General features: G+C 40.5%; 1 protein-coding gene across 1 annotated transcript in view; it reads left to right on the top strand.

Moving 5' to 3' along the window:
* The window catches only part of JAG1 (jagged canonical Notch ligand 1), a 77,679-nt gene that overhangs the window by 47,054 nt on the left and 4,346 nt on the right, over positions 1-26,279 (top strand). Inside the window, exons 6-25 of the mRNA XM_089690102.1 lie at positions 313-443; positions 1,230-1,349; positions 2,167-2,280; positions 2,512-2,625; positions 5,724-5,837; positions 6,633-6,679; positions 8,198-8,371; positions 8,859-9,009; positions 10,143-10,307; positions 12,582-12,695; positions 13,770-13,883; positions 13,966-14,079; positions 14,776-14,892; positions 15,301-15,328; positions 16,814-16,899; positions 20,019-20,132; positions 21,489-21,598; positions 22,826-23,065; positions 24,255-24,386; positions 25,212-25,359. Coding sequence (XP_089546228.1) covers positions 313-443; positions 1,230-1,349; positions 2,167-2,280; positions 2,512-2,625; positions 5,724-5,837; positions 6,633-6,679; positions 8,198-8,371; positions 8,859-9,009; positions 10,143-10,307; positions 12,582-12,695; positions 13,770-13,883; positions 13,966-14,079; positions 14,776-14,892; positions 15,301-15,328; positions 16,814-16,899; positions 20,019-20,132; positions 21,489-21,598; positions 22,826-23,065; positions 24,255-24,386; positions 25,212-25,359 — 2,447 coding nt within the window. The remainder of the gene's footprint in view (positions 1-312; positions 444-1,229; positions 1,350-2,166; positions 2,281-2,511; positions 2,626-5,723; positions 5,838-6,632; positions 6,680-8,197; positions 8,372-8,858; positions 9,010-10,142; positions 10,308-12,581; positions 12,696-13,769; positions 13,884-13,965; positions 14,080-14,775; positions 14,893-15,300; positions 15,329-16,813; positions 16,900-20,018; positions 20,133-21,488; positions 21,599-22,825; positions 23,066-24,254; positions 24,387-25,211; positions 25,360-26,279) is intronic.

Raw genomic sequence — 26,279 nt, 5'->3', positions numbered from 1 at the left:
GTCCAGTCTGACATCGCCAAGAGATTGATTTGTAGAGCACAGCCACCCTCCCTGTCTCATTTGAATGAACGTAGAATAGAGTATTATTGTGCTCAGTGGCACCATGCAGGGTCTCTCAAAACAGTGATTCTTTTGTGAAAAGATTGGCTTGAGGACTTTGGCAAAACTACTGGTAGGTTTGTTTACAAGAAAACACCCAATACACCCTCAAGGAATGTATTCCCATTTTCTTCACTAGGGATGGATTCCTCTGCACTGAAGGCGATTTGTGTAAACCTTTTCATTTCTTTCTTTTTTTGTTCCCAAATGCAGATGCCAGTATGGATGGCAGGGACAGTACTGTGACAAGTGCATTCCTCACCCGGGATGTGTCCATGGCACTTGCACTGAACCATGGCAGTGTCTGTGTGAAACGAATTGGGGTGGTCAGCTCTGTGACAAAGGTATGCTAATCATACAGCAGACTCTACTCTGGGGAAAGCCTTTTCTTTCTTGTTATGTAAAGTTGTGTTAATCATCACATTCCATCACTTACTGGGCTGGTGTACAAGATCTGGAGAAGAGGAATGTGTCTGTGTTGTCTATAGCAACCAGTCCTATTCTATTGGTCAGTTGTCTGGTGCTGGTCGTGTCATTAGTTACCTGTAACAGGCTCAAATCACCGCATTGGCTGGGCTACATACCTCAATTTTCAACGCAAAAACAGCCACAGCACAATTTTTGGCCAGCTTGGGTTTGGTTAAAACTCAGTTGAAATCTTGTGAGTTATTAGGCCTTGTTCAGTTGGGTATACTACAGTGTAAACCTGTGCAAGGGCAGTGTTTACCTGCATGGGGATACATAGGTGTTCCATGCAGGCAGGCCCACTTATGTAATTTTGGGATGCAGCAGCTGCTTGGACACAGCCACTGTTCCCATCCATGCAGGTGCGAATTTGGGGACATGCACCCACAGAGATGTCAAGTTGGGAGCAGCGACCGTGTCTGTGCTGCCACAGCATCCTAAATTACATCAGTGGGACTGCCTGCATGGGGATGCACGGAAATCACCTGCGCCTCCCTGTGTGGGTGAACACACGGCCTTGTACGGTTGTATGCTTGGTGTGAACGAGGCCTAAAAGTCTTGTGTATTAGGACTGCAAATTTAGAAAAACACTTTATTGGCGTTTTGAGAAATGTGTGAGTGAAAGTGAAATGCACCTTTTTCTGAGTGTCCTATCCTTTTGGCAGATTTGAACTCCTGTGGAACATATCAACCTTGTCTAAATGGAGGCACCTGCAGCAACACCGGCCCTGACAAATACCAGTGTTCCTGTCCGGAGGGCTACTCGGGGCAAAACTGTGAAATAGGTCAGTCTTGGAGAGTGTATCAGTGTCTGTCTGTCAACGTGTTGATTGAGCATTGCCTGTCTATAGAAGAAAAAAAGGCAGTAGACTTTAGTGTGTGTGTTTGTATATGTGTATAATAAATTAAGTATGTGTTGTTTTTTTATTTTTGTTTTTTTATGGTTTTTTTTTTTTTTTTGTGCTAACTTCAGGAGATGTTTCACTTGCCCAGACTAGACTTGGAGTTTGTATGTAGTTGCTAGAAATTACAAGTCTTTCATTAGACATGATAAAAGAGGCTGACTGTATGCAATGATTAGCTTCCTCCATAGTTCACATAATTATGGGCAAAAGGCATGACTGATTTTGAGACCTAGAATCTTGAAAGCTTGCATTTTATCTCATAAAAAGGTATTCCTTTAACCCCACACTTTCCATTTTCTATAGTGTGAGATTTCTGTGTTTGTCCTGCTGATACTGGTGTAGTTTAACTGCTGCTGTGCCCCCCTCCTCTCCCTAATTGTGTGACAGTGCATTCTCCTAAGTCTATGGGAATCTGTTAGTCCTGGCTCAGACTCAAGCTGATCTAAGCTATGGCACATTGATCAGGTCAGCTTAGCATGAAAGATTATTTCCTTCTTGTTTGAAGTTGTGTTAAACCAAGCACTGTTAATGAGAATAAGATATAGTAGTATTAGCACTGGTCACATCTTATGCAGCAAGGTGGTCTGCACATAGGACAAAACTTTTTTATTTTTTTTCCCCAGCATCCCTTATAATTTATAGTTACATGTCTGTCATTTTTGTAGGTCATTAATGCAATCTAATCTTTTCAATACAGCTGAACACGCCTGTCTGTCTGATCCTTGCTACAATGGTGGAAGCTGCATGGAGACCACGGGAGGCTTTGAATGCAGCTGTGCTCCAGGATGGATGGGACCAACCTGCACCAGCAGTATGTATCCAGTTATAGAAGAGAATTGGTGAAATAAATAACCTAAAATCTGCCCTGCTTATGTAACTGAGCAACAATGAATTGACCTATAATACATTATAATTTTATTACCCAAACTAAAAGCTATGTGGTCATTACGGGCTACGTCTCATCAGTGTAATGCATTGCACTGCCTTGTTAAGCATGCCTCCTGTATGTGATATGATCTAATAATAATTCCTTCTCTTTTAGACATTGATGACTGCTCTCCAAACCCATGTGGGCACGGTGGTACCTGCCAGGATCTGGTAGATGGATTTAAATGCATTTGTCCTTCCCAATGGACTGGCAAGACGTGCCAGATAGGTAAAGATCATAATTATTTGTCTTGTATATGTGATAGTTTAAATGTTCTAACTTAAGGGGTCCCTTTTTGGAGAAGTATGGGGTTGTAAAAAAACAAACATCCATACTGACCGCTATTGTGCAGCTGTCTCATGTTGAATCTATGCTTGTGAACTGAGCAGTCAAATGACCACTGATCAGTCTGTTCTCAGTCTGCTCAGAGTGGAAAGCGGTGACTGTCAGTCTCGGCTCTGCCCCTCCAGCACTCACTGGTGCGTTGGGCAGGTTGTAGTGGGCAGGCATAGCTGGCTCTGGCTTTAAGCTCTGCACTGAGAGGCAGAGCTAGCTGTCAAGCAGTGGAGTGGATCCTGACAATATTGTTGGAATCCTTCCAGAGCCTACAGAAACTCTGCCCGCTATAAGCTGACCCTGGATCACATGAGAGCAAAAGTATATGCACTCTTGTGAACCACAAAAGATGTTTGACCATACACTACATTTCCCTTTGTTAAATGCAAATTGCCTATTGTAAGCATTTGCTGATATTTGTGGAAATTCTCATAGCAACCATTGGGGTTGGGTCGTAAGGAAAGGCTTATAAATTTTTTTGTTTTTTTGTTCCATATTAGGCTGGATTCAAGTTCTCTGTAGAAAGATCTCCCCTTAAAATGATATCCTCAGCTTTGTATAGGATTGTCCAGCTTGCTGTTTGTCAGACAGTTTTTTTCTTTTTTGTTTCTCTTTGGTTGTGCATTGCATTTTAATTTTAAATCACTTTTGCCAAATATATATATATTATATAATTTTAATAAATCTCTTTAGGTTTTTCAGTATAATCTAGAGTTTCATCTGATGGTCTTTTAACGTGTTACTGACATACCTATAGTTGTCTTGTTTCTGTTCTATTGCTTTATTTTACTCTCTAATGATTGTATTCCCTTTTGAGTGTTTTCTCCAACCCCAGAGTGTTTTTCCTTTTTATTTACCATAAAACTAACCCCCATGCTATGGGAATGATGGGGTTCTAGTTAGAGTGCCGATAGCTGTGGCAGGTTGAGATTCAGCATTAACCATAAATAAATGAGTATGTTTAAACTAAGTAGTGCACTCTGGAAAAGCATTTAACATGAGCCCATGCTCTCCCCTGCTTGGTCCTGTGGGAAAGTTGCTGTATCTTTTCAGCCGTGTCAACTCCCACAGACCAAGGAGTTTACAGCTGGGTTCCAAAATGTGGATGATCTCATGAAGAATGACTTGTCTGCATTCTTTATGAAACTCTCTAATCTGGCTGACAATAGTGAAGAAAGTTTCCCTCTGCAATGCTCAATTGCCTCTTACTGCTCTTAATGAGCAATTGGGCAAATACCAGTGAATTAAAGGAGCTGGTTTTTAAGTCTGCCAAAAAAAAAAGTCTCACCTTACAGGCAAATGTGAGCACGTTTCTGTTCTCTATGTAGCTGAGGCTAGGAAGAAGCCAGTTCAAAGGTTACTCTTCTATATATTCATAGGAAATTAGGATGGAGGCACACAATAAGCCCTAGGATTACTGGAGCCTTATATGTATGTATGGGTCTGGGAAAATAAACGCACAAAGCTTATTTGTTTTTGGGTTATTTTCCTCCTCTCACAGACTTGGGAATAAGTTGAAAACCCCCACCATATGTGTATACATATATTGAACTGTATGCTTTAGCTTTTATTACAGTACATTGTAGCATGAAATTCTTACCTTCGCCAAAAAATGCGGACATGAAAATGAATAGACGTCATTGTCTTATTGGGGTATTACCTAAGCTGATGCTTTGGTGGCGTTGTTCACAGCAACTAGATTTTTTATCCCAGAAACAAAAGTTGCTATATTGATAAGGAAAGTACCTCCAGTTTGCCTTTCCTCCTGTAGAAGTGGCAGAGGTCAAATATAAGTACCCTTTGCATTGCAGCGTGTTGTAGGCCAGTTTACATTTTCCTTCTGTCTGGTCTTTCTTGCTTTGTTCCCGAATTCAGGAAAATCCTTTTCCTTTTCTGCCCTAGTGATCAGTGTCTTTGTTACTAAAAGTACAAATTCAACACTCTGTAACTGTCTCCAGAACCGCAGTATAGGGGTTGTCTTCCAAAAGGCATACATATTTCAGTGTCCATGGTGGGATTTACCCTCACTTTAGGACTTCTTCTCACTTCCTCTTGTGTCTACAGGACAGGAAATGTAGGATCTCTGTCTTTGGTATGAAAAATGAAAATCTAACACTCTAGAAGTGTCTCCAGAACAGTATTATAGGGGATGTTGTTCAATAGGCATATATATTTCAGTGTCCATGATGGGGTTTACTTTCACTTTAGGACGACTTCTTGCTTCATCTTGTGCCTACATCACAAGATGTGTAGGAGCTTCCCATGAGGACAAAGACAAACTCAAAACTAGAAACGTGTTAGTTGGAGACTGACTGGCTGTTTTGAAGACCAGACCTATGGCATATGAAGCTGAAAGTTTATTTTTTTTGGACAGCAAACTGAGGAATCTGATAACAGTTGTGGCTAGAATGCTGAAATGCTGTTTCTAGTATCTGTCTTGGACCAGTCTTTTTCAACCAAGGAGCCCAGGCTCCCTGGGTTGCTTTCTGGTTCCTTCAGGAGTGCCTTGGCAAAATTGCCCAAAAATTGTTTACAAGCCAGCAGGTGGATCAAGCCTGATTTTTAGTTGCAGAGAGCCACAGAATTTCATTGTAAACTACAACCTTCTGGCCACCAGAAACCTAACAACTGATGACATCAGTTGAGGAGGATGTTGGGTGCCTACACATCACCTTTGTTTGCCCCTCCCCTGCCCTTCTCTTCTCAGCACTGTGATCACATTAACTGAGGGTGGGAAAAGAAAAACATTTGCATACTAATCAGTACCAGTGTGCGAAAGTGTATATGCTTTGGGAGAATAAATCAGCTGTAATATCGGGTGTCCTATGTGTGTGCATTATGTAAAATGTTTTGTTTAGTTTTTCACATTTTGGAATGGGTTGTCTCAAGATTGTGTTTCAAATTTTAAAGGGTGCCCTGACTGGAAAAAAAGGTTGAGAAACACTGGTTTAGACAACTGATTGATTTTTGTTTGTTTATTTTCTTGTAAGATGCCAACGAGTGTGAAGTCAAACCCTGTGTGAATGCAAACTCTTGCAGAAACCTCATCGGCAGCTACTATTGCGACTGCATCCCTGGCTGGACGGGTCAAAATTGTGACATCAGTAAGTATAGCTTCCCATTGACCTCTACTTGTCTGCATGCCAGCTTGTGCTGTATGTTCAATGTTTGCTGAGCCATAACTGCTGCTTGAAAACTGTGTAAACCTGCTCTAATTGGTTTTAGTGCATATCCCATGATCTCTACACCTTTGTGCCACCGAGAAAGCAAACCACTCCTAAAATAATCCAGGGTATATCTAGTTGGCAATCCATGTTGAACTGTGTGCATTTTCCGATTAAGGAAATTTGATCTAGGACAGTAAAGGTTCCAGTTCTGTCCACCATTCAGCAAGCGGGTCGCATGATGGCTGTGCCGTTAGACATAACTGCTTACAATTGCATATTGGTTTCCTCTGTACTGAAAAGGAACATCGAGATTTAGCCGAGACCTATTTTAAGATTAATCCCTCTGCCCCTTCCCCTTAAACTAGAACATCTAAATCGGTTGATATAATTTAAGGAAAAAGGGAGTTGTCTGCTTGGAAAGAAAATATACAATTTTATCAAACTTATTAGTCTGTAGTATGGTCATGTTCTGATAACATGGCGAAAACAATGATGTGAAGTTTTTAGCAAACTCCTGGAAGAATTGCTTCAAGGTCCCCACCCTTTAAAATAACCTTATCTAAAGGAAAGGATGCAGGAAACTCAACAAAAGCTCTATCTAACTGCGGTTATAGATATTTGCGCTTTTTTCAGCATCATTTCAAGTGCATATAGTTTTCAGTGATCCACAATCTCAAGTGTCTTTTGTGTAATATTTATATAGTTTCTGCTTTTGTCTGTTCCTTCGTCTAGATATCAATGATTGCATTGACCAGTGCCAGCATGGGGGAACTTGCAGGGTATGTTGATATATATTTTCTTATGTTCATTCAAAATGGGGGGGGGGGGGGGGAAATAATTTTTGGTGGATACCAGTGACTCAATTCACCTGAATGGCTTATTTTATCTCTTGGGGAATCCACCAGTAAGATATGGAGGTCACAGCTACACCCCTCAGCTCATCCTTCATGGAGTATAGCAAGGGAGTCTTCACCTGTTAAAGCAAACAATTTAGGTACAAATCTATATTTGAATTCTAAGATCCTGGTATGGCTGTGCGAGGCTGACCTGGCAATCATTTATTACCCCAAATAGTAGTGTAACATGGTGCAAAAGACTGAGTTTTAAATGTTTTGGGTGGACCATGGCTTTTTTTTTTTTTTTTTTTGGAAATTATGCCTCCTCCACCATCTTGTGAATGAATGAACTACAGGTAGCATGGCTGCTGTATCTGATGGCTTTTAGTTCTCAAACTGCAAAGGTACTGGTGAGAGCTCTTGTAGTTCATTGATCCTTCCTGGAGTTCAGTAACTGCTTGATCGTACGGAAGGTACAGGCAGACAGCTATATGGACAGTCTGTAGGAGCCTGGCATTCCACCCATGATCTGCTGATCATGCTTTACAGGCTGCAGTGTACGAAAAAAAAAAAAAATTTTTTTTTTCTTTTAACCTGCAAAATGATGTACATTTTTATGTATTTTTTAATAAAACGTGAACTTGGCCTTTTGATGCTTCACTATACTGAGGTATCCTATGCAGTTTGCTATGAGACCTCATTTAAAAAAAGTCAGTGTGTGTCAGTGGCTAAATAGTTAGCCCTTCCACCTGGCAGTACTAGGGTCGTTGGTTCAAATCCCAACCAAGGCACCACCTGCCTGGAGTTTGCATGTTCTCCCTGTGCCTGCGTGGGTTTCCTCTGGGTATTCCGGTTTCCTCCCACACTCCAAAGACATGCTGGTAGGTTAATTGGATCCTTTCTAAAAATTTACCCTAGTATGTGTATGTATTAATATATGTTAGGGACTTTAGAAGTTGTACGCCCCTTGAGGGTTAGGGACTGATCTGAATGTTATTTTTATATTTATATTTATATATATATATATATATATATATATATATATATATATATATATATATATATATATATTAAAAAAAAAAAAATTTTATTAGTGCTACGTAAAGTGACGGCGCTATAGAAGTATCTGTAATAAATATAAAAAATATGTTTTATTATCCTAGATTGTAAGCTCGAAAGAGCAGGGCCCTCAAACCCCTCGTGTATTTTGTTACTGTATTGTCTCATGTTCTGTCCCCCACTATAATGTACAGCGCTGAGCAAACCTTTCTGGCACTATATAAATACTGTATAATAAAATATATAAATCTTTTGTAAAGGTTCTCCCCATAAAAAATAAACAGTTTTATCATTTTGTGGCCTTGCGGATGTTCATGCCCACATTTTCTCTTCTGAACAGATGTTATTGTTGGTTCTAAATAAACAGCGTTTCTTTTGTTTCAACTTTTTTGTCAACTGCAGGACTTGGTTAATGGCTTTCGCTGTATCTGTCCGCCCGGCTATGCAGGGGAGCGCTGTGAGAAAGACGTCAATGAATGTGCCAGCAACCCTTGTATGAATGGGGGTCACTGCCAGGATGAAATCAATGGATTTCAATGTCTCTGTCCCGCTGGTTTCTCTGGAAACCTCTGTCAGGTGAGCGCTGGTGAAATGCAAACCTTCCTGGATTGTCCTAAGACCAACAACCCCCCCCCATACCTCCTCCCTCTTTTCTAATGATTTGTACACTAAATACCTTATGTTCAGTGAGGCTTGCTATATAGTCATACTCCTTACAGCTGTCTGCCAATAAAGTGTCGGTCTGGGGAAGGAGGGGGGTGGTGGTGGAGGGTGGTGGAGGGTGAGCCAGGGAAATCGACTCCATTAAGTTAAACAGATCACAAATGTTTTCGTGTTAAAGTTTTGTTATATGTTCCTAGCTGGCCTTTGGTGACTGTTTTATATCCTGGATGTGTCTCCTTAGATCTAGGCAGTGCAGAGCTGTACATTCTGCTTTAAGTAAAATTATTGGAGGCAGCTAGATGAAAAGGTCAGATTCCAGAGTCTCTGTTCTCTTTAGCATTGAATAGGGTAATAATAAAACCTTTGTTTTTGCTTCTGCTTTCCCCTCCAACATTTACAGTTGGACATAGATTACTGCAAGCCCAACCCTTGCCAGAACGGAGCCCAGTGCTTTAATCTCGCCACCGATTACTTCTGTAACTGCTCCGAGGACTACGAGGGGAAGAACTGCTCACAATTAAAAGATCACTGCCGCACTACTCCCTGCGAAGGTATGTGTGCCGTTGCTTGACACATGCTGGGCACTCGGCAAACACTCTTGGGTGCAGTGGCTGTGGAACCACACAGGGTGATAATAAAATCCAGCTGTGCCCAGGCAGTTAAGTGATTAGTGTGCAGTAAGGTTTGCAAGGTTTTGGTGGAGGAGCGGAGGTCAAGCGAGCAGGGACAATTAAGTGCATGCTGCATTTTATGAGTTATTTTGGGCTTAAGTAAGGGGGGAAAAAAATCATGTGATCCAAAACTAAACAAAAAAAAAAACTTAAATGCCTTTTTATTGAAAAAAAAAATAAAAACTTGTTTATAGAAACACGCATGATCTCACATGCTGACTTTTAATAAAACACAGAACTGACTGGAACTCCTCTTTAAGTAAGGCAATGAAATGATGTATGCAGTGATCAATAACTAATCCGATTACTGTGGTCAGATTGGTGATTGGGTAATGTTGGTTGTTGTGGATTAGTGTATGTTGCATTAACTTTTTTTGGATAGACTCCGAGGGAGCATTATAACCCCTGTCATTTTTTTAGTTTTTTTAGCCATTGGCTTAACCTTCACTTCCTATCCCAGAGCAACAACAGGAAGTGAGAGGAGATCTCTGTAGATTAAGGGAATCCCTTGAGGCCTTCCAGGTCACCAGAGCTAGTGTCCCCATTTGGAAGATTTTTCCACCATTACTTTGGGGACAGCCCAAAATTTGGGGTTTTCTTTTCACTTTATTTATTTATTTATCGAGTTTATATAGCGCCAAAGGGTTTGCTCAGCGCTGTACAATAGAGGGGGGGGGGGGACTTTCAATGATCATGATAAACAACTGGGCACAGACAGCAATAAAGACCTGACCACTCTGTCCAAAACTTGAGAAAAAAAAGTGTTTTGCCGTTTTAGTTATAATTTAGTGAATAAGCTTGACGTGATTTAGCTGCAGGCATAATGTCTATATTAACATTCTAGTCACTTATAGGAGTATTATACATATCTGTAATATCGATAAGACACTAGTAAAATGCACCATATCTGTGAGGGTGGGCAACATTTTAAAAGTAAAGTTGCAAGTTTGGAAATTGTGTGGTGGTGATTATGTTGTTCATGGTTCTCTTTCTGGTCTTCTCCCCACTTGTAGTAATTGACAGCTGTACGGTTGCAGTGGCTTCCAACAATACCCCAGAGGGGGTGCGGTACATTTCCTCCAATGTGTGCGGACCACATGGCAAATGTAAGAGCCAGCCTGGAGGCAAATTCACCTGCGAGTGCAACAAGGGCTTCACTGGCACATACTGTCATGAAAGTAAGTGTGGCAGAAATTCCCAATCCCTCTTTTCAAAGTAAGCTCTTGCGATTACAGAGTACAAAGAAACAAATGGTTACCTGGTATGGTCTGGGACTTTCCCCAGATAACGCATAAAAAAAAATTTCACTGCTAACCGTGACATACTAAAATATGACAAACGGGAAATTCTGCTTTCAGGCAGCCTTGAAGTATCGTATACGAGGGAGAGGTGCAGCGCTAGCTGAACAAATATACACTTATATACTTAATAAATATACACTAATATAAAGTGCTATTAAAGTGCAAAACGGTGACTAAATGACAAGTATAGTCCGTAGCGTGCTCAAAAATCCAAGAGAGTCCTTAAAGAGCTCCAATCCCTGGATTCGTGGATGAGGTGATAAAGATAAGAATTGCGCACTCACCAGATACGCAATTCAAGTGCGCATTTAAAGCTGATAATTCCAGGGTCCTCATATGGATCTGGTCAGATCTGGTCACAAAAGCCTCTCGCCACCTGGTAGTGTTTTCCACACATGGAAGAAAGGGGCCGCTCTGCAGATGTAAAGGACTCCCACCAGGAGAGCCCCAAGAACAAAGGAGGCCAGATAGTGTGATACCTTATACACAAGGGGTGTTTTATTCCCAAAGACACATAGTATACAGGCAGAGGCAGGGCTGCCCTGCCTCTGCCTGTATACTATGTGTCTTTGGGAATAAAACACCCCTTGTGTATAAGGTATCACACTATCTGGCCTCCTTTGTTCTTGGGGCTCTCCTGGTGGGAGTCCTTTACATCTGCAGAGCGGCCCCTTTCTTCCATGTGTGGAAAACACTACCAGGTGGCGAGAGGCTTTTGTGACCAGATCTGACCAGATCCATATGAGGACCCTGGAATTATCAGCTTTAAATGCGCACTTGAATTGCGTATCTGGTGAGTGCGCAATTCTTATCTTTATCACCTCATCCACGAATCCAGGGATTGGAGCTCTTTAAGGACTCTCTTGGATTTTTGAGCACGCTACGGACTATACTTGTCATTTAGTCACCGTTTTGCACTTTAATAGCACTTTATATTAGTGTATATTTATTAAGTATATAAGTGTATATTTGTTCAGCTAGCGCTGCACCTCTCCCTCGTATACATTTCTTATTATGAAGGTTTATATGGTACCTTTTGGTGTTCAGCTGCTTTCTTATTTATTCATTTTATTCACTAATTGATTTTATTAGTTGTTTGAAGCGCTCACTTATTCTGAGATTTACTGAGCCTTGAAGTATCGCCTATACTTTTTTATATAGTAGGTGAGCTGGTATACATTTTAAATGCGTCATTTCACTTGTGTTCTAATGCTTGTCTAAGGACTAGTTCACATGGGCTTTTGAAATCTATTAAGGTCAGGCTTTTTTAACCCCATACAGGTTAATATGATTGCATGACATGTACATAAACACATTTTAGACACCCATGTGAGCTAATCCTTACAATGAATGCTTTTAGTTAAATCTGTCAAAGTTACATAGTTAGTCTGGCTGAAAAAAGACAAGTCCATCCAGTTCAACCATTAAAAAAAAAAAAAAAAAAAAATTATAATCCTATACCCAGAGTTGATCCAGAGGAAGGCAAAAAAAACCCAGCAAAGCATTACCCAGTTTGCTCCTGCAGGGAAAAAAAATTCCTTCCTGATCCCCCGAGAGGCAATCTGATATTCCCTGGATCAACTTTACCTATAAATGTTAGTATCCAGTTATATTCTGTGTATCCAAGAATGAATCCAGGCCTTTTTTAAAGCAATCCACTGAGCTGTCCAGAACCAACTCTTGAGGGAGTCTATTCCGTATTTTCACAGCTCTCACTGTGAAGAAACCTTTCCGTGTTTGGAGATTAAATTTCTTTTCCTCAAGAAGTAAAGAGTGCCCCCTTGTCCTCTGTGATGACCTCATGGTGAATAACTCCACACCTGGTTCACTATATGAACCACTGATGTATTTATACATGTTGATCATATCCCCCCTAATCTCCTCTTCTCAAGAGAGAATAAATTCAGTTCCTCTAATTTTAAGTAAAAAAGCACTATGGCCTGTCAAGTGCATCAACTCAGACCAGCTAGTTGGATATCCGCTTTAGTCTGCCTACTGTAAAATTTTAAATTTGTTTTCAGGTTTGTCATTTATTACTTCATAACGCTCTTTATATTGTTACCACCTTTTATACTGTTACTCAAGCCTGCAGAAGATCATGTGAATGCGTGTATTCTGTCTTATGCCTAAATGATGTACTTGTTCTTGTAGACATAAATGACTGTGAAAGCAGCCCTTGTAAGAATGGAGGAACGTGTATCGATGGGGTGAACTCTTACAAGTGTATTTGTAGTGAAGGATGGGAGGGGACCTACTGCGAAATAGGTGAGTTTATTTGCTTCTCTGGATCGGGTTACTGTTTATCCCTTTTTGTAAGATTTTGGATAGTCAATGCTACAGAATTTAGCAAAGTATGTAATGGGTGTTAAATATTTTTTACTCTAAATACAATGAATTTTTATTTCAGGTACTCGTATAGTGCCATCAATTTACACAGTGCTTTGCATATATATTGTACATTCACATCAGTCCCTGCCATCAAGGAGCTTACAATCTAAGGTCGCTAGCTTACATTCATACATACACATAGGGCCAATTTAGACAGGAATCCGTTAACCTACCAGCATGTCTTTGGATTGTTCCTCTATCCATGCTAACCATGCACATGATCAAATCTCCCTGTTGGCTAATGTATTCTGACAGCTTGCACAATATCTGAACAGTGCCTTCATCTGGATGGATGTAGGCAATGTTCAGTCGACAAATTTTTCCAATATTCTGCTTTATCAAAAGTCAATCGAACAACAGATTGGTTCTGGCAAGGCCATACACTACTTGAATTTTATCTGAGCTAGTCAGAATTTGAGCAATATATGGCCAGCTTTGATGTAGAAGAAACCTACCTGTTCTTGCAGCACAGTGGCTAGCACTTCTGCCTGACAGTACTAGGGTCATTGGTTTTAATCCCAGCCACGAAAACACCTGCCTGGAGTTTGCATGTTCTCCCTGTGCCTGCGTGGTTTTCCTCTGGTTACTCCGGTTTCCTCCCACACTCCAAACACATGCTGGTAGGTCATTGTCTCATATCTAAATTGACCCTAGTATGTGTATGCAAGTTAGGGACCTTAGATTGTATGCTCCTTGACGGCAGGGACTGATGCGAATGTACAATGTATGTAAAGTACTGCGTAAACTGATGATGCTATACAAGTAGAAATAATAATGTAAACTCCTTAGAAGGGTACATCCTTATGCTCTCTGTAAAGGGTTGCATAATTTGTCAGCGCTCTATAAATAAAACAAACTTTACCAGTCCTTCCATTGATTCTGATATCTACAGTCTATGCTGCCTTCATCTTTAGTATCTCACCATGTGCTGTGTTTTTGTTGCTGTTTTAGACATAAATAACTGCAGTAAAAATTCTTGCCACAATGGAGGTACTTGTCGGGACTTGGTTAATGATTTCTACTGTGAATGCAAGAATGGGTGGAAAGGAAAGACCTGCCACTCCCGTAAGTGTGTGTTTGTAACTGGAGCTAAAACGTTGGTGCGTTCTGAGTTCTCATCCCGATAACAATATTCTGGTTCTTGCAGAGGACAGCCAGTGTGATGAGAACACCTGCAACAACGGGGGCACCTGCTACGACCAGGGGGATACATTTAAGTGCATGTGTTCTCCTGGATGGGAAGGCACCACTTGTAACATTGGTAAGTGTCCGTAGAGAAGGCTTCCTAAATGTCCCTGATTAGAGTGATTTATTTCTCCTTTATGTAATTGGGTGGTGTTCCTTTAATTCATATTATCCTAGATTGTTCCAGTAAATGTCTTTAAAGTAACTGTATAAAAAAAAATGAATCCCACCTTTTAGCATTGGCATTTCAATGGTCAGTGACTGGCCATAAGTGCTTTCATATGGGGGAGATTGCTTAGCTTTGTGCAAGTTTTGGCTTTATGAAAGTCCAGGCTCGGCCAGACATTTTGGGGGACTGAATATCTGGATTAGGAGGTGGGGGGAGGAAAGGCTAGGCTTGCATTAGCAGCAGTGCTTGTCACACACCCCTTCTTAGTGGATCACTTTTCTGAGGCATCTTCAAAGGCATTGAGGTTATTTTTATATTATAATTATATATATATATATATATATATATATATATATATATATATATATATATATATATATATATATATATATATTTTTTTTTTTTTTTTTTTTTTTTTCTTACTAGGGTATGGATAGTGCTCCCCTAAGTTATGTTAAATGTATTCTTGGGTTGTGTTAGATGAAATGCATACACTTTTTTTGTTACAGCAGTACTATGTGGAGAATAGAATTGGACTGTTTTATTTCTTGACTGTCCTGTTCCCTGCTCGGCTCTCATACTTTCTTTATATTTTCTTCATAGCAAGAAACAGCAGCTGTTTACCAAATCCTTGCTTCAACGGTGGAACTTGTGTTGTCCACGGGGACTCTTTCATTTGCGTCTGCAAAGAAGGCTGGGAAGGTCAAACATGCTCTCAGAGTAAGTCTGCTTACTGAGCTGTGCTGGAAGGGGTAGATCAATCCACAGCTAGACAATTAGCTCATCCTGCCACCCCCTGAACCTTAAATTGAAAGCAGAAGTGGGAAGTGTTTGATATGGACTTCAGCATCACCTGAATCATGTTTTGCTATAACATTAAGTAACAGAGGCTGAACCTGGGCATGAGAAAGTTTTGAATGAGATAACCAGAGACAGATGTTGCCCCCATGTTTTCCTGCATTCTCAGCCAACAGCCTGCCTGCTTCCCTTCACTTTCATCCAGTCTGGCCCCCCTTCCTTATACAAAAGCTCTTCCTGTGTTTGCAGTTTTATGTATGCAGCTTGATTTTAATTACAATCCACAGGCCCTATATCATTTTAATTTGTGCTTCTGATTTGTGTTTGCAGATACCAATGACTGCAACCCACATCCATGGTAAGTAAAGCAAACCCAGTAAGGTGTTCCTGTGTCATTCTACGTCAGGGTGATAATTGGAGGGGATGAGTGTTGGAGATACAGAGCTTTACTTAAAATGAACTTATCAGGACAGAAATATAAGCCCTTTCAATGCTGGCCTTTCCTTCATTCACTAATAAGGCCCCTTTCACACTAGTGGGCCGATCAAGACCACCTGTCTGTTTTTCAGGCAGACCCAATTGGACTCTCCAGTCCCCTTTATGGAATGGCAGATGTAAACAGATGTGTCCGTTTACACACGTCTACATCCGATCTTGCCCACAAACGATCCATTCCCCATCCATCTAGCGGTGCAGATTGGACAGCAGTTAGGTGTAAATGGACAGGCAGTCCATTTATATCATTCCATCCATCCATAGAGAACAGGCTGTGTCTGTGTCCGCTCTGCATCATTGCATCATCGTAGCGGACACGGACCAGGCATCTGCTTGCTCAGTGAGGAATCGGCAGATTCCCTGCTGAGCAAGGAGACTCTCCCTGCGTGGATGTATATTTTATTTTTTTAAATGTGGGGTGGTTTTTTTGTGTTTTTTCTGTACTCAGACATGTTCGTATAAAAAAAAAAAAAAAGCTGGGGGTTAAATTGACACCATTGCATTTACCAAGAGCTGCATCAGCTTAAGGTGTCAAAGTATTTTATCCCTTAGGCCAGAGGACATGTTCAGAAGTACTGAAATAAATAATTATAAATGGAATGGGAGGAATTATAGAACAGTCTAGGGCCTTGTCTATTTTGACGTGCCACAGCAAGTGAACTGGGGTCCCATTGCTTGGATTTGTAATGGTGCAAGGGTAGGAGGGGATGGAACCTAAAACCTCTTGTGATGGAGAATATCCATTGTGATGTCCAAGAAACCACATTCTAATGTCGAGGTAAAAACTGTTTTGAATGGACTAATCCTTTAATAACAGTACACAGAATCATCTGTGGTTAACAGAAGAGGCCAGCATTTTCAGATTTCAGCAGTCAGTTGTAGTTGGACTTAAGTGATTTGGTTGCTTCAGGTTACTATGCATTACACATCTCTACTAAACACACATTTAGAGGTTTTTGTAGTTTGTGAATGGTACCGATGTTCATATATAATATGCAAAGCATTTAAAGGACATTCAACATGCATTCAAATTCAGTGGTATTTTTCAAATGCTGTATGCAGTACCTTCAATCCTGCTGTTGGCATTCTTTATATTTAAATATTTTTTGTAGATGTGTAATAACTGTAATTTTATAGCCAGGCAAGCATGGACTGCTATACAGGCAGCCTAAGAATTTCTGTAAAGGGTGCCAATTATCTTGTCACATTCTTGAATTATTTCAAGTTCCAAACACAATATTAATATCTGCTTAAAAGGAAAAACTTATATTGCAGGTTAATGTCCTGTAACTGTTTTTGAATGTTTATTGTTTAGCAGATATTTTTAAATTCTTTTTTTTTTTTCTAGCTACAACAGTGGAACATGCGTAGATGGGGACAACTGGTATCGATGCGAATGTGCACCCGGATTTGCTGGTCCAGACTGTAGAATTAGTAAGTACTGCTGTTGCGTATTTGGAAAATCACATACAAAAGTTTTTGTTGCAGATAGTGAAAGTTTGGTTAATGGAAGGCTCACATTGTATGAATGCACACTGGTCTCCTTAAAGTGGATCTAAACCCATGGATTTAACCTTTTTAAAACCATTAAATTCCTGGCATGCCTTGTGCTAACAACAAAACTGTCAAACCGTCAAATGGCTGGTGTGATAACTAATCACATGTGCAGCATCATGACAACTGTAGATCAAACCGGGGATAAGATGGCCGTTTCCTTGGCTGAAAAGCATGGGAGGGTTTTGCTCCTCTTTAAGTTGAAGACCATGTTGACCAACTCTTCTGGGGTACTGGAGTCAGTGGGAACCTTGAGGTGAAAAAGGCTCTGTTTGGATTTCTAGCACACAGAATTGATTCTACTGATGTGTAAGGGATGACTGGTCCTCATAAAATATTACTCAACTTTCATCTATAGAATGTGACATCTAAATTGACCATAACCAGTCTGGAAACATTGAGGTGTTGCCTATAGATACCATCTTCATCCAGGTTAGATGTTGTTGGGGCCTGTGTCGACGGGCTTTGGGCTTGCTTCAATGGCATCAATTTGTCTGTTAGTGTTTGATTTTTAAAGACCAATTATGTCAGTTGGTCTAATATGTGAAAGTTAAAAGAAAAAATTTTTATGTCGCCCATAGTGGCAAATCAAATTATATTCTTTTCATGTTTCTCATCCCAGTTAGACAATAAAAAAGGCTGACTTGTTACAATGAGCCCTACAGGCAGTTCTCACAAGGCCCACTCCTACATGAAGTGCTGTATCATAAATATTGTATAATCCATTTTGATTTTAGTGTTTGCTTCTGTGGGTTTTGGTGAAAAATAACAATTGTTCCTGTCTGCTGTATAAAACCAGGCCATTAAATCACAGCAACAGATTTTGTGTAATTATACCTTGGGAAGATCTAAACTGTAATTTCTGTCTAAAGTGGTATTCTCCAGTCCCTTCATTTTGAAATGGTGTTCTGTCATAAATGTTAACGCTGTAGATTTCACACCAGATTCCATGTAGAAAGCCATACTAGTGATAATACAGCTGGGAACCTTTCACACACACACACTCATGAATAGGCCTGCTTGGATTTGGCTGGCAGCCAAGTGGGGTCTAGCTGGCATATGGATGGCTCTGTCTCTCCTCTTCGCAGCCTGTTTTGTGAAGGGCCGAGGGCTGCATGCTCACTGCTGGCTCTTGCAATAATGGAAGCTTTTCTGTATTTACACTTCGAGAGATTGGGCTTCTAAGGGAAGGTTGATGAAACTTTGATGGTGGTGGGCCATTGCTCCGAGTAAAGCTCATTTCACTAGAGATGTAGAAACATATCTTTTTAACATGATAGCTACAGCACATATTGTGTACAAAACCACGAAAACTAATTGCTTTTAACTTGTTATACACTGCAACTGTATTTGACAAACATTTTAGCAAAATCATTACAGGCCCCTGTTGCCCCTGTAAGCTCAGTCCTAAAAGGAATTCCACAATGGGAACCTGTGCTATTCCAAAACTGTTACTAACCCATCATACTGATTGCTTTCATAAAATCCATTTTCAGCCTATTAATGTATTCTCTTTATACTGTGAATATAATTTAAATTTTTCAATGGCATTCTGAATAAATATCACTTTTGTATATCATATATACCAACGGTCACGTATGGCTTTATTCATAAGGAGTGTGAGGAGACATCAGTCGATTATTCTGCATAATGGTGACCATACAAGTTGTTTAAAAAAAAAAATGATTTATTTTACTACCAGAATAATCTGGTAGACATCATTGAACTGGAGTTCACAACACATTCGATCAATGTCGCACACAAGGAGGTGGATTTTAAATGACAGGAGTTAGTTAATACCATTGTACGTTCTCAATTGCACCTCTGTTTCCACCGTGATCTGATCAGAATATGACTGTATTCATATAAAAAGTATTTGTATACAGTTGATTGATGTAAAGTGATCAAAATATTTTTGTCACAGCCCATCAACTTTGAAGCTAATAACGAAGAAAGTTCTGGCTATTCGTTTGTTTGCATATTTGATCAGTTAAAAAAAAAAAAAAGTGTATGGCCACCAGATCAGTACAAGATGAACCCTAGTTGGTTGCTATGAAATATTGTACTGACACCCTTTATTGAACAAGGTCAATATCTTTGTGACCAGCTTGGCAGGAGCTCTACCATGTTCAGAAGAATAGGTTATGTTAGATTTTTGCTGCAAAAAGGTACTAAACGGTTTTGTTGTACGTAAGACTGGATATTTTCTGGATAATAGGACTTATAGGACAATAAAACAGATGTTTTTTTTTTAGGTTTTCAAAGGCTTTTGAAGTTTCTATTGTACCCCTGAAATGTGGAATAGTGTCGTTATTTATAGTCTTCAATACCATCTTAGCCATGCTTTCTGAACATAAGGGATACTTCAAAAACCCGTGCATCTAAAATAAAACAAGATCGGTAATCATTTTGAAATTGACTTGAGAATTGCACGGTTCTCTTGTCACATCTCTAATAAATGTGAGCTTCTACTTTAAAATAAGTATCAGAAGAAACCTGGATTATATGCACCTAGTCTTTTTGGGGACTGGTGTATCAAAATGTGCTTTAGGAAAGATTTCTTGTATCCCATAAAAACAGTCCGCTTCCAGTTGTCAGTTCTGCAGCTAAAAATGAAATGAGGGTTCTGGTTGAGTGATATGGGCAGCAAGAACTGTTCCTTGCTTTAAATGTGGTTTATATAGGTATTTCTTTTGATCCCAGGTGTCAAATATGTACATTCCATAACTTTTCTCTTTTAGAGTTTTTTTTCTATTTTATTGCCTGTTACGTAGCTTACTCAGTGTAGATGTACAACAAATTAAGGCAATGTGATATTGAACTGGGTTTCTTCCAGCATGCTTGTCTAATTTGGGGCTGATGGCCAGTGGCAGCTGGCTGGAGTTGGGCCTTTCTCTGATTTTATTTTTTTATAGGCCCTGTGAAAAGAAAATGTTTTGAAATTCCTAATTTGATCAGACGTTGCATTTACCGTTTGTGTCTGTTTTTTTTTTCCTCAGATATTAATGAGTGCCAATCCTCCCCATGTGCTTATGGAGCAACATGTGTAGATGAAATTAATGGTTACCGTTGCATCTGTCCACCTGGCCGTAGTGGTCCAAAGTGTCAAGAAGGTACTGCCAGCTGCAACCTGTCATTTCAAGTATTTATAGCAGCTGTTCAAATTCTGTGTTCATTCTAAAGTTGATGTGTAGTCCTGAAACAGTCGAGGCATTTGCTCTGACCTTGAGATAGTCGATACTTGGTAGTCTAAATATTGGCTCAACCTACAAAATGTGGCTTTACAGTAAATCTGTCACAACTTGGACAGGTCACTTGGGCAACTGTTCCCCTGACAACTCGGTTCACTTTAGAGTGATTTCCTCATTTCTTTGTGACTCCAGGGCAGGAAGCAAAAGGAAATCTCCCTAATGGGACACTGGTATCAAAAATAACCTGAATAGGGCTGGCAACAGTATTGAAGCTAAAAAAAAATCAACTTTATTATATGCTCAACAAAGATATAAAATGATCCAAATCAGACTGACTCATTTCAGCCCAGGTAGGCTTTATTCCACCCAGGATGAAACGCGTCAACCGTTTTCTGTATATAGCCCAAAATAATGAAAATAGTGCTGCTCGAATGCTCCTCCACACCAGGTGTTTCAATGTCAGTCGGATCAGCATGTGAAAGGATTGGTGCAAGACAGACTGAATTGACTTGTAGACTTCAACAAAATGGCCTCTACGATTTAAGTCCTCAAAAGGGCAAAATGTGGAGTTCTGTACAGATGAACAGGAGCTGAATCCATTTTCCCATTTCATCACATTTATGCCACAGGGAGTCAGTGTCTGTGTGTAGATGGCCACCCTTTTTGTTTCAGACTACTTATGTTATCTTTGCTGGGCATATAAAGAAGATGGGTTTTTTTCACTTCAACACCGTGTTGCCGGCCCTCTTTTGTACAGATGAACGGATTGGTTTAAGTGGCTGTGATCCATGCACAGGTATAGTTGTCTCATATTTGTCGAAAGGGTTGTAGCACCACACCATTGCATATTATAGCAAACATAACCTGGTAGCGGATTTTAACCCTTCCCTACTCCATTTAAAACCAAAGAAAAGTTTTGGCTCTACATACACTTGAAATAAGCCAGGAAAGCTTATTAAAGGTGGCTAAACGTGTTACAAATGCCTGCTGTACATCCTGCTCTTTAACTTAGCATTTACAAGCTCAAGCCTGTTTTCCATTTTATCAGCCCCCTGCTGTTTTTTTTTTTTTTTTTTTGTTTTTTTGTCCCAAGATTACATGGACAAATTCTGGTCCACCAAGGTTTTTGGCTACAATGACTTTTAAAGCAGCATTATTCTGTAATCTTTGACTAATACCAATAGGTTTTAACTGAAAGTGACACCAAAACTTTTAGTCCCAGAACATTTCTGCTAGTTCTTGATATGAAGGCCTATTCTCACACTAGTATTTGTGCAGTTACAGGAAAGCCTTGTCTAATTAATGGACATGCTACGCCAGATGGAGCCAAATGGGATGATGACTGCAACGCCTGTCAATGTCTCAATGGAAAAGTTGCCTGCTCCAAGGTAAGCTCCTTATTTTAATGTTGTCATACAGCGTGAAGAGCAAGATCCTTGAAAGCCTAACGAGTTTCGAGCACAGTCTAAAATGATTAAGTGTTTTGCTTTCAAATTCAGCCGTTTGTACAGAAAAGGGCTGTCATCACTGTTTAAGGACAGGATGCATACAGGATGATAAGGCGGCACACGTCATGCCCTGTACACACTTCTGATTGTACAGGAACACTATGTGTTCTCGTATGCTGTACCTGATTTTCCATGCAAGCTGTTGGGAAACTGACAGAACGCCACATGAATTACCGAGTCTATTTACAGGATCATTTACTAAGGCAAATTGTAGCTATCTCTAGCAACCAATCCTCCATACAAAGATTTGGTGTAGAAACATCTGGCTGCTAAAGGTTACTGCACTCTTCACATTGTCATTGTTTTTAATAGACTCATTGAATGGATGTAAGTTACCTGTGGCAATGATCTTTAGAGGTTGGAGAAACAAAAAAATAACTCATCAATTTGACTTCAGTTATTTAAACTTTTGCAAATATGAAATGAAAATGCAAGAGGCAAGTTTAATATCTTTAGCCACAATGCTACTTTCAGTACAAAGCAATTTGGAAAACAAGATCAGGAGCTTAGAAGTTCTGATTTAGAAAGTTAGTTTTGTAGTGCCGAGATTTTCCTGCTCACAGCTAGCTTCCTGCTAGTAATGCGTTACAGGTAGTCCCTCCCCAGCCTGGTTGATGACAGCACAGAACAAAGGTTGGCGCTCAGCTGTAGCCACTGTAAATATGTTGCCAAATATCTCAAGTGGTAGCAGACGTTTGCACAGACTTTAGTGAATGTTTATAAGACACTTTTAAATGGAAAGCGGCCTATATTTTAGCATTGCAGATTGTTATTCATTTTATTAAAGGTACAGATATGGCACCGTCAATTTACGCAGCGCTTTACATATATATTGTTCTTTCACATCAGTCCCTAACCCTTAAGGAGCGTACGGTCTAAAGCCCCCAAGTCACATTCACACATACTAGGGCCAATTTAGACAGGATCCAATGAGCCTACTGGCATCTCTTTTGAAGTGTGGGAGGAAACCCACACAGGCACAGAGAGGACATGCAAATGCCATAAACTCAAACAAATGTCTTAGACTCTCTTTTGACAGTGTCAAAACTTAGAAAATGAGAATGCACAGTGGGCTTTCAGTTATAGACCTTTGTTGATGTTTTGTAGGTGTGGTGTGGCCCTCAGCACTGTGACTTAAACCATAAAAGTCGCAATGAATGCCCTCCCGGACAGTCTTGTGTTCCCATTAAAGACAACCACTGCTTCGTTCCTCCCTGCACTGGAGCAGGGGAGTGCTGGCCTTCCAATCGGCCCTCGCTGAAGACCAAATGTAACGCTAATGCCAGCTATCAAGACAACAGTTGTGCAAACATCACTTTCACCTTCAACAAAGAGATGATGTCACCGGTGAGTGAAGATGGACTTTATACTTAAAGGAGTACTGTTTGCTTTAATATTGTTATAGCATGTATGAAGCCAAGCAAACCAGCTTATCTAAGTTGGCCTGGGCACATACTGTAAAGAGGGCAGAAAAGAATGTATGAAATGCCTACTGGGCATGCAGGCTACAGAATGCTCCAAAAACTTGTCAGCTCTGATGGAGTGTGATCTTGTGACCATTTTTTTTTTTTTTTTCTCAAATTTTGCCCTAGCACACCTCTCATTTCAAAGAATGTTGCCTTAAATAGTCAAAATTTTATTTTTATGTCCAAGCAGCATGAGTGAGTCTCCATTGCAGACATGAACAAAGCTTAAAACTATGGCAGGTCAGAACTTGCCACTGGAGCCCCCAAAAGACCAAAGAATACAGCCACTAGCACAGCCCAGCAAATTAAAGATCAGTGTTTGAGCAGACGCACTCTAATTCTTTTCACTCCTTTTTATGCCTTTTGGTTCTATTTAATGCATTTTTATTTATTTTTTTTTAATTTCTGGGGGTTCATCACACAGATACACGCAGATGAGTTCTAAGCTCCACATCAGTGATGTCTTTAGGTTTTATGCTGCCCTAGGCAACACAAAAATCAGCCCCCCCCCCCACCCCATGCAAAGAGAGCCTGACATTGACCAACACCGCTGCCCCCCAATCGAGAGAACCTTCCACTGCCGCTGCCCCCCATACACCAGCCACCCACGGTGAAAGAGAGACATTCACCTTCACAACTCCGGACCTCCCCAGGAATGAGAGTCAGGCTCTGCATACACAGTCATGAAAACCACAGCCTCTTTCGGAACCCACCAGGTCCCCATGCCCACGTGTGTCCCTTCTTCTATCCCTTTTTCCGAGGGGGAATTCTTACCCAATGCCGCCCTAGGCAAATACCTTGTTTGCCTTGTGGTAAATACACCTCTGCTCCACATGCTTCTATGTCACGTAGCCAAGAATTCAAAATGTAGGAGATCAAGAAGTCAGTGGCCAGTTTTGTGCAGAATTAGGTTTTTTTGCTCTTCGATAAAGCTCGCCCAACTGTATCTTTGCATTAAATAACTGAAGCCCAAAGGTATATCCGCCTTGTGTACATTTTCTCATGCAGGGGTTGTATTGTTTGGGGCTGCATTTCTAAAAATATAACCTAATTTGCCTTTGTGTGATCAGGGCCTCACTACAGAGAGCATTTGCAATGAACTGAGGAATCTGAACATCTTGAAGAATGCTTCAGCTGAATATTCCATCTACATTACCTGCGAGCCATCTCCTTTGGCAAACAATGAGATCCATGTGACTATAGTAAGTACAGTTCACACAGTGGGGGGAAAAAGGGTCTACATACCATAAACTGGAAATATAAACCTTTTTATTGATAAGACCGTTGCTTCCATAATGTTCTAGCTCTGAACATTTCACAATATCTTATACAGAATAAAAATCTGGACATAACAGAGGTGGGTTGATCCCTTACTAAAAACTACTTGGAGAGAAGCCAACTTTTTAAACATTTTTATGCAAAGTGTTACTAAACCCACAACAGTAACATCAGTCTGTATATGCAGTAGAGCATGCTTGTTATACTTCCTGTGGAACCTAAGGGGTGGTTATTCTGCATTGTGTAAAAAGGTTGTTTAATCCGGTCTTCTCTGATCCTCTCCTTCCACTGTCCCCAATCCATCTGCTGATAATACTGCGCTCTTGGAGTCACTCTGAACATGCTCAGTGTGTATTACTAGAGATTTTTTTTTTTTTTCTTTGAGAGGGTGCATGTGGTCAGCACAGGACCAAACAGCACTGTCCAGACAGAGGGTCAGGGGTTATGCAGTCTCATGACAGAGGAGAATGAAAACTTCTCCTACAGGCTTTTGACTGTCAGTGTCCAGCTGAGCACTGGTTAAAGACTGCTAAATACCTTTTCTCATTAGTATATAGCCGTTTTATATTTACTACAACAATTGCATTTCCATGTGGTGTGTACCGTGGGAGACCAAGTATAGCGAATGCAGGATCCTGAGTTTATTAACACTTTAAGTAAATGGAGTGATACAGAATATAGACAGCATGGTACTTTACATTTCATGGTGTTTTTATAAACAGAATTTTGTTTTGTTTTTTTTTTTTCAGTCTGCTGATGAAAACAGAGATGGTAGGAATCCTGTTCAAGAAATCATTGAAAAAATAATTGACCTTGTGAGTAAACGAGATGGAAACAACACTTTCATCGCATCAGTGGCAGAAGTCAGAGTACAGACGCAGAGTAAGAACAGAACAGGTGAGTTTTGTAGCCATCACAAGCATAACCTAAACCATTTAGTGCAATGCATATGATTTCACCAAATCTAAAATCCCCAACTTGAGCAAAGACATCTTTCGGTTTTGGAGAGAGTGGGTAGGGGTTAGAACAAAGGCTGAGTTATTTGCATTCAAATGCTTCCCTAAGAACATGTGACACACAATATGGGATAGGAATAATAAAATATAAAGCGAAGCCTTCTGTCTTTGACACAAACAATAAAAACCACCTCTATGGCACAGTTGGAGAGTCTTGCTCTTCCTATCTTTGTAACGGGACATAAAGTTTGGAGGAAAATATCCTGGAGGGGGAAACACACACTATGACCTTGACAGATCTCCCAGCCCATTCTGTTCAAAGTGGGAAAAGATGCTTTGGCAGTAGTTTGGTGCAAAATACTCTTGATGGTATTGCCCATTCTTGTAACATCCATATGAGGGCATAGTAGACATACTTCTGATGGCCTAAAGTGGTTGAGATGGCTGACGTTTTTTTTGTTACCTTCCTTCATTCTATGCAAACCTCTTGTGTGCAGCAGCCCCCCCCCCCCAATACTTAACCTGAGCCCCCTTGCAATCCTTCACTGTGCACAAGATCCTTGGCTCTCCAGGGACTCTCCCTCCTCATTGGCTGAGCCAATGGCTTCTGCTGCTGTCACAGCCAGTGAGTCAATGAGGGGTGAGAGAGGGGGCGGGGCTGTGTCGACTGTGTGTGTAAATGGACATGCAGAGCAGCGACCCCAGAGTGGGCCTGCTTGGGTGCTCCCATAGCAAGCTGCTTGCTCTAGCAGCTCTCGGCAGGAGGGAGGGGCCAGGAGTGACACTGGGGGACCCGAGACGAGGAGGATCGGGTCTGCACTGTGCAAAACCACTGCACAGAGCAGGTAAGTATGACGTGTG

Source organism: Staurois parvus, unplaced genomic scaffold (genome assembly GCF_062004578.1).
Source record: "Staurois parvus isolate SC_StPar_1 unplaced genomic scaffold, SC_StPar_1.0 ptg000516l, whole genome shotgun sequence".
Taxonomy (NCBI): Eukaryota; Metazoa; Chordata; class Amphibia; order Anura; family Ranidae; genus Staurois; species Staurois parvus.
The sequence above is the reverse complement of the archived record's forward strand: the minus strand, read 5'-3'. Positions and strand labels throughout refer to the sequence as shown.